This window comes from Rosa rugosa, chromosome 1 (genome assembly GCF_958449725.1).
Source record: "Rosa rugosa chromosome 1, drRosRugo1.1, whole genome shotgun sequence".
Lineage (NCBI taxonomy): Eukaryota > Viridiplantae > Streptophyta > Magnoliopsida > Rosales > Rosaceae > Rosa > Rosa rugosa.
This window is the reverse complement of record NC_084820.1, coordinates 41,127,413-41,147,750: the sequence shown is the minus strand read 5'-3', so window position 1 is coordinate 41,147,750 and position 20,338 is coordinate 41,127,413. Positions and strand designations below refer to the sequence as shown.

Sequence of the window (20,338 nt, the reverse complement as noted above, 5' to 3'; positions counted from 1 at the left end):
TGATATCGAACCACGCTCCGTTGATGAATAAATGCCAACGTAGAGAGATTTGGCCTAAATGGAAAGATGCGATTCAGGTTAAGATGGATTCTCTAACGAAGAGGAAGGTTTTTGAGCCAGTGATGCCAACACATCCTAACATAAAACTTATTGACTAATGGGTCTTCGTTAGAATGTGTGATGAGAAAAAGAGATGGTAATCTCGCCTTATGGCACAAGGCTTCTCACAAAACGCCCTGGAATCGACTATGATGAGACATATTCTCTCGTAATGGATGTCACTGCACTCCACTACCCTGTCAGTTTGGTAGTTTCCAAATAACTGATTATGCAGCTTACAAATGTGGTCACTACGTATCTCTATGGGGATCTAGATACGGAATATACATAAAGGTTCATGGTGAACTTCATTTACCCAAGTCAAGTGGCTCTAGACCACGGAGCGCGTTTACAAAGAGGTTGAAACGCTCACTAAGATGACTACTTGATTGGGAAGGGATATGCCCACGCGTTTCTATAACAAGTTTCGGATTCTATCGCGGTTCATGTTGGACATGATCTTCATTAGAAGCCCTTAAAGAGTTAAGGGAAACCGCTGAACACTTGAAATCCGATTTTGAGATGAAGGATTATGGGAGAACACGATTATGTCTCGGTTTGGAACTTGAGCATCGTGTTGATAGATGCTTAGGCATTTGACAAGGTCAAACCTTCAAGCACCCCCATGATCGTCCGTAGTCTTGATCCTGAAAATGATCCTCTTCGTCCGAAGGATGATGACGAAGATGTGCTAGAGGCGGAAGTGCCCTACATAAGTACAATAGGCGCATTATTGTACTTAGCTCAATGCACAAGACCGGACATCTCATTTGCAGTGAGCTTGTTAGCTAAGGTATAGCTTTGCGCCAACGCGACGCCATTAGGATTGGTGTAAAAGATATCTTTCAGTACTTGAGATGTACGATTGATATGGGCTTGTTCTATCCCTACAGATAGATGATGGATTCGGACCCATCACACACCAGGAACGCCGCCAACACTGGCCTGCGTCCACTATCCCCATCCCAAAACGACATGTGTTTTGGAAGGTTTAGCTGATGTTGGGTATCTCTCTGACCCACACAAAGGTCATTCCCAAAATGGCTAAGTGTTCACCATGAGTAAAGACCGTGATATCTTGGAGGTCTACAGAAATAGACCCTAGTCGCTATGTCTTCGAACAATGCAGAGATCATTGCTCTTCACGAAGAGGTTCGTGAATGTATATGGATTGGATCCATAATTACGCATGTTCGAACAATTGTGGTTTGAACTCTACCACAGATGAGCCTACGAGCATTTAGGATAATGCTGCTTGTTTTGAACGAATGAAGCAAGGCTACATCAAAAGCGACAACACCAAGCTTAATCAGCAACAACAGACTCTCCTCAAGATCAAAATGAACTAGGTTCGATCTGAGGACAGTGTGGCAGACTTACTCACTAAGTCATTGCCTAAATTCTACTTTCGAGAAACATGTTGGTAGCATCGTTTACGGAAGTTATCCGAACTCCCATGACCGTAGTCATCAGGGGGAGATGCAGACATCAGGGGGAGATGTCTACATGTATGGTCTCGAAACGTGAAGGGTGTGTTGTGCTCTTTTTCCCCTTCGACCGAGGTTATTTTTGTCCCACTGGGTTTTTGTTACTCGGCAAGGTTTTTAACGAGGCAACGAGAGAAGCACCGCGTTTGGACAACACAAGGGGGAGTGTTTAAGGATATCTCTATTTGTGTTTGGCCCAAACTCTAGGTTACTTGACCTAGTGGTAATAGGCTTAAATTAGAAGGATCTAGATTCCTATTCAATGTACGATTACTTTCCTTGTACGATTGAGATTCTATGTATTGTAATCCTCTATATAAAGATGCCTCTATTATCAATGAGAATACACAGCAAATTCCTCTCAATTTCAGTTTCTCTACAACAATAAACAAATAAATTTGCTGGGTCTACATAGTAATTTGCTGGGTACATTTAGAAAAACTCAACCCTAAAATACAAGATCCGTAGATCTGCGTTCTCTCTTCCGTATTCAAAACCATGTCTCTTGGAAAAGCAGCGAAGATCGACAATGGTATGTTTCTTATTTTTATCTCAGGGTTCGTTGTAGAATTTCTATTTTTTGCTTTGTCTGGGTAATTAATTTAATTTCTCTCTTGTCCTCCGATCCATCAGAGGAGCGAATATTGACCAGTCACAAAGATCGTCGGTTTAAATTGGAAAAAGCAGCTAAAGAGCGGGTTCTCTCTAAGAATTTTCCCGGTATGCTCCTGATCTTCATCCACCATACCTTAGGTTCGCATAGAGCTATAATTTTAAGTTTATGATTATAATGTTTGCTAGCTTTCCAGAGTTCATTGTATTATCTAGTCTAGTTTGATTAGGTTCCCTATTCCTAAACCTAGTTTGTTTTTCCTAGTCGTTGTTAGTTCTATTTTCTTTATGTTTCTCTTTTGGCTACCAATTCAGTATGAATCACAAATTTCTTGTTCAACATCGAGACTTCTTGTTAAAGCTCTGAAATCTCAACCTTCTGAGGTCATCTTTGTTGTATGGTTTGTGATGTAGAATATTTGGAACTGTGTTGGCCTCCTCTGTGTTTCTTGTGCTGTTACGTACTAGCTTTTTCTGTATGAAATTCTCTTTGCAATAGGAATTCAAAACTTCTATTTTCTTTGATTCCAAAATTGTTTTTTGGTCGTTGAGCATAATCAATTCTCAAGTATTTATTGGCTATTCACGTGTGTTTTTCTTGAATTGTATGGTTTGTTGAAAAATGGTTGATAGCCTAGTGCTGTTCCCTTTTCATTATTTCAATGAGATCAATAATAGAATATCCAAAGGGCCTGACTTAATTGTGCTACGATTTCTTGTTCGTATGAGTCTGTATGTCAAGCTTATCTAATATATATGTTCTTTACCTTTTGTGCTGGGAATTAGTTGCCCCAAAGTTCTGCAATGGTTTGATCATTACACCTGTGTCCTAATAATTGGTGGCTACTGTCTAGGAGGAAACATTGAGCCATTTTTTTTTCTTTATTAATCTTCTGGGATCAATTTGATTTGAATACAAGTATCATGTGGGATCTCATTGCCTCTTCAGCTTCTCTATTTGTTGTTCATCAAAGATGTACATATCCTCTACTGTATGTCACTGAATTTTATTGATTATTCTTGTTCTCATCAATGTCTTTTCTTTCCTGTATTTGAATATAATTTTATTGATTCCGTTATCTAGTCTCTTAGCTTTCCTATTCCTCGTTTGTTTATGTTCAGAAACATGGTTGGTTTATGTCTTTTCTCATAATGCAGATGTGTCTTTGTCGGACAAGGAAAAAAACAGTTTGGTGGAAAAGTTAGGAAACGCTTTTTGGGCATTGGTAGAAGATGATTCGTTGGAAGATGAAGTAGAGGATTTGTTGGCATGTGAAGAAAAGGCTTTGTTGGACGAGCTAGCCAAGGCAAATTTGGAAGAGGAAGAAAAGGAGGAAGAAAAGGCTTCTGGTATGTTCTTGATCTTGGTTAAAAAAAAAAAAAAATTAAATTTAGCTATGAGTCAAGATTCTCTTTCATTCCGCACACCTTACGTTTGCATAGAGCTAATATGTTTAAGAGTCTTGGTAATTGATGGCCACTGTCTTGGAGGAGATATGGAGGAATTTTTATTTTTATATTTACTTTTAATATTTTGGGATCAATTTGGACTTGGAGAGTAGTACTTTTTGCTAGCCATTTAGGTTGATGTGCATGATGCGTAGCCTACATAAAATACATAAAGTAATTATCTGTTTATAGGATCATAGATCTCATTGTATCTGCAGCGACTGTAGTAGCCTACGTAAAATACATAAAGTTATTATTTGTTGATAGGATCATATATCTCATTATATCTGCAGCGATTCTATGTATATGTTTATTCTTAGTGGTAGTTTGTTTATGTATATCCTAGTCCAGTTGGTTCATACTTTCTATTCATTATGTTCTGCATAGGTACCAATTCAGTAGGAGACAAGAAACCTTCTTTCACAGGTATAGACTATGAAAGTGTAAATCCAGACGACTCTGACTCTGATCGAGAATTTCTTAAAGATCTTGATTGCGCACCTATCGGTATACTTTTGATCTTCGCTGTATGGTTTATGATAATTATTTGCAAGTTTCTTGGGCTCTCTGTGTTTCTTGTGTGAGACTTTAATTCTGTACCCAACTTATTTTGTGTAAAAACTTCATTTTTGAATGTACTTTTGGTTGGTTTATGTAGTTTCATTTGTGTGTCCTAAGTTTTGTAGGGGAGGAATATATATCTTATACTCTTTGGAATCTACTTAAATGACATGTCATAATACTGAATTATATGGTTTATACCTTCACTTCATTATAAATGTATGGTTCTCTCGTCTGTATTTGATTTTAATTTTTGTTAGCTTTCCTGAGTTGATTTTGTGATCTAGTGTACTGAGTTTCTTATCCCTAGTTTGTTTATGTTTCATACGATGCTGGGAATAGGAATCCGTTGCCACTGTAAATTTCTTTTTTGTTTGTTTTTGTTTTTTGTTTTGTGGGTATCTGACAATATAACTGCAAACAGAACTAGGAGATGAAATGGATTGGGGAGTTTGTGAAGTTTGTTTGAAGGAAAATGAGCACCATTTTTCACATTGCCCGTACCTTTTCTTTGGTGTCCCGGACGGCGCAACTCTTGGACCTGGGTATGCATTAGCCTGCAAGGAATGTTATGAGGTGGATGGCCACCCTGACAGACCCTGGGAAGCGCTCGCTGTTAGAAAGGTGTGCGACTTTTGCATGTGGCGTGCACATTGGACTGAAGACTGCCCATATCAGGTACCAGAGGGCGATCGTGCTTATTGAGTACAAACCAAACAAGCACAAACTAGTAGCTCCGTGATTATATGTATGTATATATGGCTAGTTTGCAATGCAAGCCTTGCGTTTTAAGGAATGGTGTTCCCTTTGATCACTTTCAATTTAATATGTTCTCAAGACTATGATCTACGTATGTTTTGTCATATATAGCCACCAGTGATTTTGCCAGTTAGACGGCGAACTTTGTTTCCCAAGACTATGATCTATGTATGTTTTGTCATATATAGCTACCAGTGATCTTACTAGTTTGATAACAAACTTTGGTAATGTGTGGTTTAGTTTGGTATACATGTAGCAAAATGAAGAATTTAATAAGGTTTAGTATACATGTAGCGACCATCCCAATTTCATCATATAAAACGCAAACGGGCAACCTTGTAATTATTAAAGGATCCAACAATTGGTCCCAAATTTACGTTTAGGAGGTCTTCCCATGTAAACTTGATTAAAGGTTAAAAAAAATCTTAAAATTTAGGGAAAATTGTCCAAATAATATCCGAAGTTTGGCCTATTTTAAATTTTACTACCTCAGGTTTCAAAAGTATACAATGATGCTTGAGGTTTTGACTCTGACTCAACATAAAGTACATTGAGATGTTAGCAGACGCCGTCATTTTTTAAAGGATATTTTTGTCATTCTGAGTTTTAATCCATTATCTATTTTTTCTCTAAACATCTTTTTTTCTATTTGCAATAGAATACAAATTATATTATCTTCTTTCAAATTCGAAGCTTACTGGCTTCAACATAATGATTGTGATGAGGTTGTGAAGCAAGCATGGGCGACAGACGTAACTGGAAGTCCTATGTACTGTGCAGCCAAGAAGATTGAGTTCACAAGGATACAGCTTGATGATTGGCAGAAGAGAGCTTTCAGGACTAGGCAGCAACAGATGTTGGGGGTGCGTGCTCGTCTTGAGGAGTTACTAGATGTTCCTGTGTCGGTGGAGGTGCAGAATGAAAAGAAAGAGCTGATGAGCAAATTGCAAAATCTTCTTTCACTAGAAGAATCTTTCTGGAAGCAACGGTCCAAAGTGACATGGTTGAAGGAGGGGGATAGAAACACAAGCTTCTTTCATCGAAAGGCTGCCAATCGAAAGAGGAAAAACTTCATTCATGGTCTTTAAGATGAAAATGGGAATTGGTGTGATAATGACGCAGGTCTGGAAAGAGTTATCTCTACTTATTTTCAAAAGATGTTTACTGCTTCCAATATAGATTTTGAGGCAGTGAATGACACTTTAGCAGCTATACAACCGTGTGTAACACAGGCAATGAATGTACAATTGTGTGCTACTTATACACAGGAGGAGGTGAGGACTGCTTTGTTTCAAATGTATCCCACCAAATCCCAGGGACCGGATGGTATGCCTCCGCTCTTTTTCCAACATTATCGGGACACTATTGGTGCAGACATTACTGAAGCAGTTCAGAGTTTTCTCCATTCAGGTCAACTTCTTCGTGAAATTAATTTTACTCATATCTGCTTAATTCCCAAAGTCGATAATCCGGAAAATATGTCGGAGTTGAGGCCTATTGCGTTATGCAATGTTATCTACAAGATTTGCTCTAAGGTAATAGCTAACAGATTAAAGTTAATCTTGCCAGAGGTGATTTCTCCATATCAAAGTGCTTTTGTTCCGGGAAGATTGATTACTGACAATATTCTTGTGCCCAATGAAACTGCTCACTTTGTTCATAACAAGAGGGAGGGTAATGAAGGTTTTATGGCTTTGAAGTTAGATCTAAGCAAGGCTTATGATCGCTTGGAATGGAGCTTTTTGAAAAAAGTTCTCGACAGATTTGGTTTTGCTTCTTCATGGATTGAGTTGGTGATGCAATGTATTAGTACCGTCCGGTATTCATTTTTAGTCCGTGGAAGGGGATCCTAGCAGAGGACTGAGACAAGGGGATCCTTTGTCTCCATATTTATTCTTAATTGGAGCAGAAGGTTTCTCTACTTTACTGCGCCAGAAATAAGAGTTAGATTTGCTTCAAGGTATTAAGGTTTGTGATGGAGCCCCTTCTATCAATCATCTTTTATTCGCTGACGATAGTATGTTATATGCTCATGCTTCTTTGGAAGATTGTTACCAGATTCAGGAAGTTATTGAAACCTACGGGAGGGCCTTAGGACAATTGGTTAATTTTGACAAAAGTTCAGTGGTGTTCAGTAAAAATGTGGACTTTGCTTTGCAAGAAGAAATATCCAGTTTGTTGGGAGTAGAAGTTGTTGACTCCCATGAAAAATACTTGGGATTACCAACTTATGTAGGGATCGAGAAAGAAAACTGCAACCTTTCAGTACATTAAGGAAAATTTGGCTAAGAAGCAAGTTACTTAGTGGTGCTGGAAAGGACATTTTGATCAGGGTAGTAGCTCAAGCGTTACCTACCTATGCTATGAGTGTCTTCCAATTGACAAAGAGTTTTTGTGAAGATTTGGAACAGCTTTGTGCTCGGTTTTGGTGGGGATCTACAATGGATAAAAGAAAGATTCATTGGAAAACATGGAATGCGTTGTCTAATCCGAAAGAAGAAGGGGGACTAGGGTTTCGTAGCTTGGCTAGCTTTAATTCGGCGATGCTTGCTAAACAAGCTTGGAGGGTTATTTCTAACCCTAATTCCTTGGTTGCTCGAATTTTTAAGGCAAAATATTACCCTACAAGCTCATTTTGGTTGGCAGATAATCATTCTTTTCCTTCATATTCTTGGAGGAGTATTTTCTCTACAAGGGATCTATTGAAGCAAAGCACATATTGGCAGATTGGTTCTGGGACAGAGGTCAATATTTGAATGATAATTGGTTGCCAAGTTTGCCTAGTGGTAGGCCTCATGAGAATGCAGCAGGTCTTGCTGAAGTGACTCAGGTTTCTGATTTGCGCACTACTAATGGTGCTTGGAATTATGATATGATTGTTAGATTGTTTTCTTCAGAGGAAGTGGAGACCATTTTAAGTGTGCCTCTAAGTTTGAGAAGGGTTGATGATAGATTGGTCTGGAAATTGGAACGGGATGGGAAATATTCTGTTAAAACGGCGTACAGGTTCTCCTTCTCTCATTCTCCTGCTTGTGTACCCTTTGAGCTATCGGTTAACATTGATTTTTGGAAAAAATTATGGAAAGTGAAGATTCCTAATTCGGCAAAGATTCACATGTGGAAAGTGTGCCATAATATTCTTCCATCCATGGAGAGACTCGGTTCTAAAAGGGTGGTGTTGGAGTCACAGGTATGTGTTTTGTGTGATGGTGCATTGGAGACTACATTACATATTACTCGTGATTGCCCTTTAACAAGACAGATTCTCCAAAGTAGAGGAGTGTTGGCCCAAGTATGTTTAAGTTCTTATGCCATATCTTTTGATTTGTTGCATTGGTTAAGTTTATGTGTCTGTGACCTTTCATTACTGAACTTAGGGGAATTTATCTACCTTTTGTGGGGCATTTGGAAGGAGAGAAATAGCAGAGTTTGGGACAATAAAAGGTGCCATGTTGTTGATGTGCTTCTTAAGTCTACTGTAAGATTGCATGAGTTTCAATTTCATAATACTAGACCGATTACTCAAGGGAGTGGTCGTCCTAGAATTGCTCGATGGAAAGTTCCCTCATCTGGCTTGTTGAAAATAAATGTGGATGGTTCTTTTCACCATGTCTCACGAGTGGGAAGTGTTGGGTTTGTGGTTCGTGATGAATATGGTAGTATGGTGGCTGGTGGTGGGAGGCCGTTGACGGGTTTAATTTCGCCGAACATGCAGAGGTTTTGGCATGTAAGATGGCAATTGAGTTGGCCTTGGCTCATAATTTGTTACCTGCTGTATTAGAAACTGATTCTGAGATGGTGCAACAACAACTATCTAGCTCTGAAGGGTCTAACACTTCCTTTCTGGGTCGTATCTATGAGGATCTGACCTCCATATTGGTTAGCAATAAGGCCACCCAACATTTTTTTGTCTTGATAAGGCCACTTGAATTCTCAAATTTTACCATACCTGACGATTCTGCTCTTCTACATAAGAAAACCAACTTGATATCAGATTAATCATTTTCTCTCTCTCCTCTCTCTCTGCGACTCCTCGAAGGAAGCCCTCTCTCTTCCTCTTCGTCCTCCGACGAACCGATCATCGCTTTTGTTTCTCTGGCTTCCAGCAACGGCGGCCAAGACGACTACGGCCTTCATCAAAGCAGAACAAACGGCCTTCATCAAACCTAGCTATGACCTAAACGATGAGAGATCTCGGCATTCCAAGCACGACAGCGGCAGTTGTCGAATTGAAGCATTTCGATGTCCCTCTGACGTCGCTGGCGACCAATTCTCCCGTCAATTGCATCCGCCTCCAACGGGATCTGCGTTACACCATCGGCCGAAGCTCTCTCTCATGCTCGTCTCAATCAAACTGAATTGAGTTCGATTATCGGCGAGAGGAGGAAGAAGAAGATGTTTAGGATACACAGGAATAGGTCGATGAGGTTAGGTAAGAGATTCAATTTCAAGTTCACTCAGTTTAAGGCCCCTCTCTTATGCTCGTCGCAATTGAACTGAATTGATTTTGATTCTCAACACTGAGCATATATGTATGATTGCGCTATGTTTCATAATTTGCTTCAATCTCTGTATATGGACAAGTTGAATGCATTTTTATTCATTCTTGTGACAATTTTTATGTAGGAGAGGTTAAACTGTATCAGAAGAAGCTACAACGTTTCATAGATTTGAGCAAAGGTATACATACTCTTCTGTATTTGTTGTCAAATTTCAGATTTCAAATTTTGTTCATAATTTCAAATGGCAGGACTATATTACACCATCGTTTAGAGTACTGTAATTTTAAAACAGATTCATACTTTCTTGTATAATGTCGTGTGTATTATATTCAATTGAAATAATGTATATTGTAATATCAGAGAGCATATTGATCAACCATTTGTATCTTTCTGCAAGGTTTGCTAAGAAATAAAGACAGTCTAATTGTTAAGAGTTTAGTTGTGGGCGTGTATGTTTTGATGCTTATGCAATAATAAGTGTGGAAATTTTGTGTGATTAATTAATGAGGAATTTATGGGGAGGATTTTCTGGTTTGGTTAGTGTGATGGTGATGTCTGTGATTATAGGTGCTGAGAGAATGGGACAAGCTGTTTGTGTCCATTATGTATGTGGAAATTGGGAAGACGATTGCTAAGTCGAGCAAAGCAGCGGCGCGAAATGGGAATTGTCAATGGAGTGAGGCACTTTCACAGTCTATATGAGATGGAAAATTGTTTCTTAAGCTGGTGGTTGCCATGGTATTGTTATTGTTATTGTTAGGTTTTTCATTTTGATTGATTTCGAGTCAGTAACTCTTTATAACTATTACAGTGGCTTTTCAATACAGTGATGGTAGCTTTTTATGCTTATGTTAGTATTTTTTCAAGTTGATGTCAGAAACTATGTTTTCATTTTGATTGATTTCAAGTCAGTAGCTCTTTATAACTATTATAGTGGTTTTTCAACACAGTGATAGTAGCTATCTATGTCTATGCTAATATCTTTTCAAACTGAATGAAATTCAATTTTCTTCTTGTTGTGATTTCGTATCTCTAGCATTTCTTGTTAGGAATTTGTGTTACATTGTCAACATGTATAATCAGTATTTATCTCAGTAGCTTTTTATTACTGGTCCAGTAGCTTTTGTTTTTGTTGCTAGTGACAGTAGCTTTTGTTTCTGGTTACAGTAGTTTTTTTTGTTAGTGACAGTAGTTTTTGTTTCTGGTGACAGTAGTTTTTGTTGCTGGTGATAGTAGTTTTTTGTTTCTGGTGGCAGTAGTTTTTGTTTCTGGTGACAGTAGCTTTCTGATGTTGGTGACAATAGTTTTTGTTGTTGGCGGGGGTAGCTTTTAGTGTTGCTGAGAGTAATTCTTGTTGCTGGTGACAGTAACTTTTATTGCTGATGACACTTGTTTTTGTACCTCGCCGGAGAACTCATTAGAATAGCTTTTGTTGCTGGTGACAGTTATATTTGTTGTTGGTGGGAGTAGCTTTTAGTGTTGGTGACAGTAACTTTTGTGACCTCATAGAAGGTCCCAGAAATTTCATCAGAGTAGCTTTGATTGTTTGTGACAGTAGCTTTTGTGGCCTCGCCGGAGGTTGCTGGAAATCTCATCAGAGTAGCTTTTCTTGCTAGCGATAGTAGCTTTTGTTATTGGTGACAGTAGCTTTTGTGGTTGCCGGAGACCCGCCGGAGTTGGCCGGAGTTGACCGGAGACCTTGCCAGAGAGGAGAGAGAGAATGGTTGTTGACTTTTTACTCTAGTGACATTTTTGTAAATATGTTGGTTTTTATATCTAAAATATAACACTATTTTTAATCTAGTGGCCTTATGAGGGAAAAAAATTAGTTAGTGGCCTTATGGCTAAAAAAACATTCAAAGATGCACTTATATGTAATTAACTCATTATTTTTTGACAAGATTAATCCTTTTTTATATTTTGCTATTTCTAGTTAATTGCAATTGTTTTTTAACCAAATTATTCTATATATAAAGGGTGAATAACACTGTTACACTATTGCTAAGAAGCGGAAAACCCCTGTTTGTCCTCACTGTTCGAGGAGAATATCAGGTTGGCGGAAAAGTCGTTTTCGTCCTTGCTTTTGTCAGTGTTGGATAGGCATAACTATCGGGTCGTTTTCGTCCTTGCATTTCTCAGTCTTGGATAACGATCGGGGTTGGGATTCAGTGGCTTACACATACTCTCTACTCTCTGCTCTCCTTTCCACATACCTTGGATAGGCATAACGATCTTTTTTTGATGTTGATGCAAAAAGGTATTGGAAGATCAAACAAGAGAGCAGAGAGTAAGAGGAAAGGAGAAGATCTATTGGGTCAAAAAAATAGAAAAAGAAGAGAGAAGAAAGCGAAAGAAGAGAGAGGAAAGAAAAAACCGGTTGCAAGGTGTGTGGTTTGAATCGTTCTGTCATTTTTGTTGTTGGATTTTTTCTACTTTTGTTTTTGAGGGGGATGATGGTTTTGGGTCAAGAGTAGAGGAAAGGAGATGGGTGTTATCATTTATCTACCCAGAAAATTGAATCGTCGTTCAGTTCTTCTTGCTGACTGAAAGTTAGGCTTATTTGGATAAAAGTAAATGTATTTTATTTGTTAGTGTATGATTTTGATGTGAGAAGAGAAAGAAGATTTTGATTCTTGGTAGTTGGTTTTGGGTTTGCTTTTACCCTTTTTTTTCCCCTGTGTTATTGAGTTGTGCGGGTGCTTTTCAGTAAACTGCTCTTAATTGCTTCTGTGTTTGATTTCGTATTGGCATTCTTATGCCTTAGTTTTTCCTTAAAGCCAATCTAACTGTGTGTGTTTAATTCCCACAGCGCCAAGGCTTTAGCGCATTTCTTTCAATCAAAGTTTCTGGTCAGAGCTTAGGTAAGCTCCTCTGCTATTTTAATATGATTCCCAATTTTGTGATAATGATATATTCATATTCCTAATTATAGTACCAGATATATGACTTGAAAGCTTTCCAATTGTAATCTAATTTAAAGCTTTAGACATAAATTGCTTAGTCTAAATTTTATGGCAGCTTTAGACATTACTGTTTTAAATAGTAGCTGTCATATCAATGCCAATCGATGTTAACCAATCTGATTCCATAATCTAATTTTAAAGCTTTAGGTATAATTTGCTTAGTCTACATTTTATGGCAGCTTCAGATATTAGTGTTTTAAACATTAGGCGTTTGAAAATCAATAGCAATCAATGTTAACCAGTCTGATTGAAAATGAGTCACCATCTATGCTTTTCATTTTAAAGGTGGTTTGTGTAAACGATTTTGTTAGTTTTCAAATTGCTATTATAATGGCTACTTCGGGTGTTTACTTTATGCTTCGATTAAGTGAAAAAAGACCTTAGTATCTGAGGAATGGTTAAATTTCTCCATGGACTATTCACTATTATTAGGCTTTGATTCCGCAATGGCTATAAACAAATCTCTTTAAAAATTTCAAACGTGGGAAGTATTGTCTTTGAATTTGGTGCAATTTGAGTTCTGAGTCTTTTGTTTTCTTGCATGTTATGCATGGCTATAGTTGTTTTTTTGAATTATACTTGCCTATGAGCTGCATACCCTAGAGTATGGATGTGTGCGTGGTCTATCAATTCCTTTAGCCCTATTTCAATCTTGGGGTGTACCTCTCAGCGCAGCTTTTAAGATATTGTGGTTGCTTTCTTGAGCTGAAATATTTCAATCCATGGCAGCAAATCACCAAACAAGGAAGATCCGAAATGAAAAATATGCAACTAATTATGAAAGTTTTTTATTGGAAAATGAAAAGTCTCTCTGGTATATTGTTGTGTGAGTTTTATATATAACTGTGAAGAAGAAAAAGGAAGAGTTATCAATAAGAGAAAATTTATAATAAAAATAAGTAGAAGAATATTGAAAAGAAGTGTTACTGTTTTTGGGTGATCAGGTTTTACTGGAAGTAAAAGAATGTTGTTGTCTTTAAAGGGATTTATTTAGTTCAGTTCAGTTCAGCAACTAATAAAAATAAAGATTTTAATTCTAAGAGGGACCCTGCATCTTTGAACGAATGATGGTGTTGTTTTTAAAGGGATTTATTGAGTTTAGTTCAGTTCAGCAACTAATAAAAGTAAAGATTTTAATTCTAAGAGGGACCCCTGCATCTTTGAACGAATGATGGTACAAGTGTGGGAAGACCAAGTGTGCCTTCTTCTAATCTCCTATCTTCGTTTGATTCTTTTCTCATTTTTTATCATTATTATGATCTCTTTTTCTCTTAATCGTACATCCTACTATAAAAAAGCTTTCATTCGCAATTAACTACAGTTGAAGAAGTGATCCATAATTTGGCTTTCTTATATACTTCCTAAGCTAGGCTGTGGAGAGTGAGGGAGATAGCTCCTTTAAGAGGTAAGATGTTTAGGACAAAGGCAGTCACCCAGGAATTGGATCTAGAGCATAATTATGAATTTAGCAATTGATTTAGAAAGCACTGAAGTACAGAATTCCCTAATAATGCGAGTTTGTTTTTGTGTCTGCAATTTAACAATGTTAGATATGATTTTGTATATCAATTTGGATAGGACAATCATAGTATGAATTGTTTTCTTTTGTTTGGCAGCGATACCTTTACACACCCATTAAGGCTTAGTTTCTGCATTTATCCTAAACAGAAATGATCAACTGTGTATATTCAAACTAGAGTATCTTTACGAAATAGTATTAGTCGACTCCAATATATTAAAATAGGCACCCACTGCTAAATCATTTTGGTGTCCTCCGTATTTTGTTGATCCAATCTGAATTAGTTTCATTTGAGTTTCCCTTTTTCTCTGTCAATCATTACAATTGTCGTCTATCACAATTTGTATCAGTCAATGAGTTATTGAGTATAGAAGGAAACTGATTGTAAATTGTGAGATAAGTTTTATAAACTGATTATAAAATCAGGCATGGGAGTTGATGATTCTGAAACTGACGCTATAATAAGCATTTATTGAAATTTCATCCTTATCTGTCATATTGTCCGATTACTTTAGTTCATTTAGTAACATGCAGTTATGTTACTATGTAAGTTTAGGCAATAGTACAGTTGTCTACAGCCCACTCTGCAGTACCTTTAGCATCCAACCTGTGGTCAAAATTAATATCCATCATAGATTGAAAGTAAGTATAGGCAATGTATTGAGTATAGAAGGAAACTGATCATAAATTGTAAGATCAAACTAAAATTCTGATGTTCGTATAGTCTGAACAATAAATGAATCAAATATTTCTATATGTCTGGCCTTTGATATCAAAACTAACTTCTTCTTTTTTTCGCATACAGAAACTTTGTATTGAAATTAGTGTTTGTAGTTCAACAATTAATTTTAATGTTTCATTGTTGTTTTATTTTGCTTCTACAGATTTTATGCAAAAGAATCTTAGCATCGTTTTGCTGCTGCTGTTCCTTTGTCTATCGATCAGTGTTATCTTACTTTTTTATTGTTATTCAGGTATACACTGTAAAATTATATTAGATAATTTTTCCACTTAGTTTATAGTGTGTATACCGATGGTATTATTAAATTCACTGATTGTTGCCACTGTATTTTGCAGATTTTAGGAACAGTTTTCAGGCGGATTCTTCAGTTGTCTTGCATTCGGGTATAGATTTTCAAATTCTTTATATACAAAATGTAGTTGGTGTGCTTTAGATAATTAGAAATCACTCTTTTCAATAGTTTTGGTAATAAAGAATTGATACTTCTGATTGGCCTGGTCTGTTCAAATTGCTGTTATGATTTTCAAATGGATTTTAAAAAACATCTCTTGCTTATCGGAATCAACCATTTAAGTTGGTTTCAACTGTATTCACTGTCTAATGTTAAACTCAATTTTACAAATGCATATACATAATTAACTTTGATTGCCTTACTTTAGATTTGTATTAGCTCTCTGCCAAATTCTGTTAGTATTTTGATCTTAAGCAGTTTTATTTATTTATTTTTTTTTTAACACCTTAAAATTAATATTCATAAATTTTATACGTTTTTTTACACCTGTTTTGAGCCTTTCATTATACAATGAATTGAGCCTTTTTCTATTGTTTTTCCATATGAATATAGTTGAGTTTTGGTTCTTCAATCTGAATCACATTTGTTTCTTTTTTATTACTCAGGAAATTTATGCAAGCTTCAATAAGATGTTCTCACCTTTTGTCATATTAAGTTTAAGATTAGCTTCTGATGGGTTAAGTTTTTTGATGCTGGCTTTGTTTTGGATTACTTGCCTTTGATCCTTAAAGTTATTAGTTTCCTGTGATTTTAAGTCAGAAGTTAAAACATTGATCACCTGTTTCTGCGACATCATTCTTTAAATTCTACATGTGTGTATTCTTCTCTGGAAACAAGAACCCCAAATGCAGATCAGCATTAATGCAAAGAATTAGTATTTGTTGATATGTTATTGATATTGTTGCTGTGGTCTTATCAAAACAAGTACTCCTCATTAAGGGTTTGATTTTGTCGTGTTCTACAATCAGACCTTAAGTAGCTTTTGATAATCATTATTAATCCCTGAAAATGCATATGGTCTTTTTACTCTAGAAAGTTGTTCGTTGCTGTATGGTGGTGTGGAACAAAGATAGTTAACATTCAAAATTTTGGAAATTAAAATGTCAGCTTTCTAATTTAACAATTCAAGTTCTACACCAAACTCCCAAAATGTAGAAATAATTGTAGGAATGCGTTTTCAGCAGTAGTTGCCTTAAAACACCATGTTTATTTCAACAATCTTGATTGGAGCCAATAAACAATTGATAATTGTTATAATATATCTTATTTGTCTATTTATGCAGGTCTGCTGTAGGAAAACTGAGGCAACAAATTACGGATTCTGCAGACATTGAATCGACATCACTGTTGACTGCAGGTAAAATTTTTCAGTGGTTCATTTTTCTGTTTATGGGGCTCTGATGGTTGATGCAGGCTACATATTCCTTTACTTCTTGATGTTTTGACTTTCGATTTGGTTTGATTTGTTTTTCTGTTTACAATGTTTGTTTTATTCATTGGCTTATATGTTTGTTTGTTGCTACATTTCCAATCTGTAATACAGATAGAGTTTCTAAATTCTTTCTTCTTTTTTTCGAAAGGGACAAAAAGGCAAAAAGGAGGACAAGATTTAAGCTTTTGGTATTTGTGAGTTGACAGGCTTTTTGAAGTGCCAAACTTCTTTATCTTCATTGAACATTTTGATTGTTTTGGTTTTCTTCCTTTGTGTTCTTAAGCTGAGTATGAAGAACTTTGCTTGCAGTTTGTTAATTAAGCCTTCTTTTGTGTTATGTATATCAGAACATATTCATTCTTCTCTGTTTCTTCTTTTCTTCTTTTCTTCTCTTTTCATATTTAGACAAGGATCCCACTGTTAAAAACTTCTATCCTTCAGCTCTGTTGTTGTTGTTGTTATTGTTTTTTGTTTGTTAATTTTTTTTTTGTTTGGTTGGGTACTGCAAATGCTTAGATAGCAGCACATTTAATTGGATCTCCTCTTTCAATTTGCAATGATACCACTGATTCATTCTTTTTTGTTTAATTCACAAAATACTTTCAATTTATTTCTGTACGTAAAAGACAGTATACCCCAATTGTATTACGAAGTACCAAAGGTTGTAGCTGACCGACCTCTTTTCTGCAGGTTTAAAACGGATCAGCAGCTAAACTGTCAAAGCTCTAGAGTTTAAAATCAAGGGTGAGGCATTTTGTTTTATATTTCTTGCTTGCGCCTTTTGTTTTGTTTGTGTTGGCTAAACAGAGAAATAGAGATCGGCTGTGATTGTTTGCTTTCCTTTGCACAAAGACAGAGAGAGATAGCTGATATTCAGAAAAGGAGAATCTGACCTCATCATCTCAGTACGAGGTTAGTTGTCTCTGAGCCAATTTGCTTTTTAATTTGTGAGTAAGTTCTTTCTTTTTTTAATTTCTACATCTGAATTTGTGATTAATTTATGTTTCTGTTTTTAATTCATCTTATTTCTGTTTTGGTTGGTCATTGGTCAATTAATGTGGGGAATTAATTTATGTTTCTGTTTTTAATTGCATTGAAACAAAGAGTATAGTTGTTTCAAATATTATAGAGTATAGTTATTTCTTTTGTTTTGTTTGTGTTGGTGCTTTAGAAAGAGAAACTGGAGATTGGGACAAGCTTTAGCTATATGATTTTGGGGTTACCAGTATATGGTTGTCCATTTTCCTATTGTCTTTCCAGTGGATGTAATTGTTTGACGTTTAATTTGAAGTGAAGGCAATAATGATACTGATAGCTTAGATACTGACTGAATTCTTATGCGTTTAGCTTAATTGTACATCGATCGTATGTCTTACATCATAAAAAATAAAAATTTAGTTACTTAGCTTCATGTTTCAACTTCCACTAAGCTGTGCTGTCTTTGGTTATATTTTCAGGTATTTTGATCCATTTCAATTCGATCACTTATCATGAACGATCCACACAGAAATAGAGAGATTAGCTGTGATTGTTTGCTTTGCTTTGCACAAAGACATAGAGAGAGAGATATCTGATATTCACAAAAGGAGATTGTCACCTCATCATCTGAGTACGAGGTTAGTTGTCTCTGAGCCAATTTGCTTTTTAATTTGTGAGTTGTGAGTTCTTTCTTACTTAAATTTCTATTTCTGAATTTGTGATTAATTTATGTTTCTGTTTTTAATTGCATTGAAACACAGAGTATAGTTGTTTCAAATATTATAAAAACTGATGGATTTGATAGATTTTATGTTTAGCTGTTTCAAAATCTTTTGGGTTTGCCACTTTCGGATTAGTTTGTATAGATTTGATCTATTTACTTACGAAATAGAAAAATAGATACAAGATCCAACATGTTGTCTGTACATGTCAGAAATGGAAAATCATATGAAAATATGGTTATCATTCAATGAGGTTGTCGTCCCAGGTCCAAATAGAATAAAAATAAAGATTTTGATTCTAAGACTGACCCTTGCATCTTTGAACGAATGATGCTCCAAATATGGGAAGACCAAGTCTTTATTCTTCTAATCTCCTATCTTTCTTTGATTTTCTTCTGTCATTTTTTATGGTTATTACAATCTGCGTTTCTCATAATGGTACATCCTACTATAAAATAACCTTTCATTGACAGTCACCCATAGTACACGAACTGATTTGAGTTTCTTATATTGAGGAGTAATCACTTGGAAGATCCTTCAAACTGTTCTTGCAGCAACTCATGCTTCCTTAAGAGCTATAGGTTCACACACCTGTTAAAGAATCACATAGATACGTATCTTCCAGTATAAAGAATCATAGCTGTGGCTTCATATATATTTTAAAGAAAACGTTAGCTAAATGCTTTTCAGATTCATTCAACTTCTCCTATTTTTATTTTTTTTGTTAGGAGGTTATTGTTTGGAACAGCACACCAGAGGATCACAGGATGATTGTTACTGATATTCGAATTAGAACAAATCTCCTGAACAGAAAATGAACCAAGTATGATGGTAGAGTTCGTATAAGTTCAGATTCGATGAGTAAAATAGAGGCAGAATTTGAAGCTGAATTTCAAAGGTTGGGGCTAAACAGGAATACTTTTACTTTGGAGAGAAGATTAACTGATCTTGATGAGGTACAAAGTCTATGCTTATCATTGCAATTTTAAGTCTAAGCAGCACAAATTTATCTTTTAGTAATTACATATCTGGCTCTTTTCCTACTACTGAGGTAATTGTATATCATTTATGCATGTAAAGAAAGCTGCTGCATCAGTTTGGTCGATTACTATACTAAAAAAATATTGTTCTTTGTTCTCTAATTTTTATGCAGTTTGACGAATTGGAAGAGCTGGAGTGATCTGATTGCCAATATATGAAATTAACAATGAGGTTTTGTACGAACACTAGATAAATGTACTGAATATTGATTCTCTTTTGGTGGATTTATTTCAATTTGTTTTGAGTAGTATGTTTAAAGCCCATGAGACTTCAGTGCATACATTTAAGAAGGTTTAAATAATTTCCCTGCAGTCCAAGCTGCTATCATCACAGTTGAAGGGGGTTATACCCTGGTGGAGATCTTCCCTTCCTGTCCAAGACCATGAGTTGTTAAGAATGAAGGTGTGGTATAACAAATCAGCTTATACTTGGTATCATATTTTTGCATAGAGGAGAAGAGGGAGAAAAAATTCTATAATTTTTTTTTTTGTTGGGAATACGCCTGTGCTTTCTATTATGTAGCAGCTAATGTATAGCTTTCTTTAATCTTGAAAGATCTATGCTTTCTATTTATATAAAATTGATTTTATCTATTGGGATTGTTTGCAGATCTATTAGAGTTTTGGTGAAAATTGAGAGCTTCGAAGCCATTCATGTTGATCTTGGAGTTGAAATCCCACTCAAACAGATTCCAATAGTCCAACAGAAAATAACTCACGTACGTGTGTGGGCGGCTAAACAATCAAGTATTTGTAGCTTCTCAACTACTTGAATCAATGATTGAATACCCAACCCCAACACACGTTGAGGTACCACACTTAATTGTACTAATATTAATTTCCTCTATATTGAAGTCAAATGCAGTGCCATGATGAATACTAATCTCCTTTGCTTTCATTGATCAGGAAAGGATATTTTTTCCTTGCCTTGGTGGTGAATTGGACAGTGAGTGTAATGAACCAGTTTCAATGAAATCGTGTGCTTCCCCATCTTGGACTATACACAATCAAGAAGAGCTAGGTTTTAAAGAGCTTGGAAAAGAAGGTGCCTAACATGAAAATTTTCACTTATGAACGATTGGATCGGTTGAAAAGAGCTGTCATCTTCACTGAATGTGAAGTGAGAATGTGACACAATGCATTTAGAAGTGAGGCAGAAATATTTAACCTGTGAATGTTCT

The 20,338-nt window shown here is 36.1% G+C and overlaps 1 protein-coding gene across 3 annotated transcripts; it reads left to right on the top strand.

The window, feature by feature from the left end:
* The first annotated feature begins 1,964 nt into the window (after positions 1-1,964).
* LOC133737512 (uncharacterized) lies at positions 1,965-5,214 on the top strand. 3 transcript variants are annotated; one of them, XM_062165058.1, is made up of 5 exons: positions 1,965-2,118; positions 2,220-2,339; positions 3,357-3,548; positions 4,035-4,073; positions 4,633-5,214. In XM_062165058.1, the coding sequence occupies exons 1-5, from the start codon at positions 2,085-2,087 to the stop codon at positions 4,911-4,913; spliced, it is 666 nt and encodes a 221-aa protein (XP_062021042.1). In that variant the 5' UTR covers positions 1,965-2,084; the 3' UTR covers positions 4,914-5,214. The 3 variants fall into 3 exon arrangements, with proteins under 3 accessions (XP_062021042.1, XP_062021031.1, XP_062021036.1); XM_062165047.1 differs by having other exon boundaries at positions 1,969-2,118; positions 4,035-4,154; XM_062165052.1 differs by having other exon boundaries at positions 1,971-2,118; positions 2,220-2,306; positions 4,035-4,154.
* Positions 5,215-20,338: the final 15,124 nt, after the last annotated feature.

What these genes read in the sequence shown, in the direction of transcription:
- LOC133737512 (XM_062165047.1), top strand. Translation starts at nt 2,085, where the DNA reads ATGTCTCTTGGAAAAGCAGCGAAGATCGACAATG. An exon ending in CTTCATCCACCATACCTTAG is followed by an intron (nt 2,340 to 3,356) that starts GTTCGCATAGAG and finishes CTCATAATGCAG; the next exon opens with ATGTGTCTTTGTCGGACAAG. An exon ending in TCTTGATTGCGCACCTATCG is followed by an intron (nt 4,155 to 4,632) that starts GTATACTTTTGA and finishes AACTGCAAACAG; the next exon opens with AACTAGGAGATGAAATGGAT.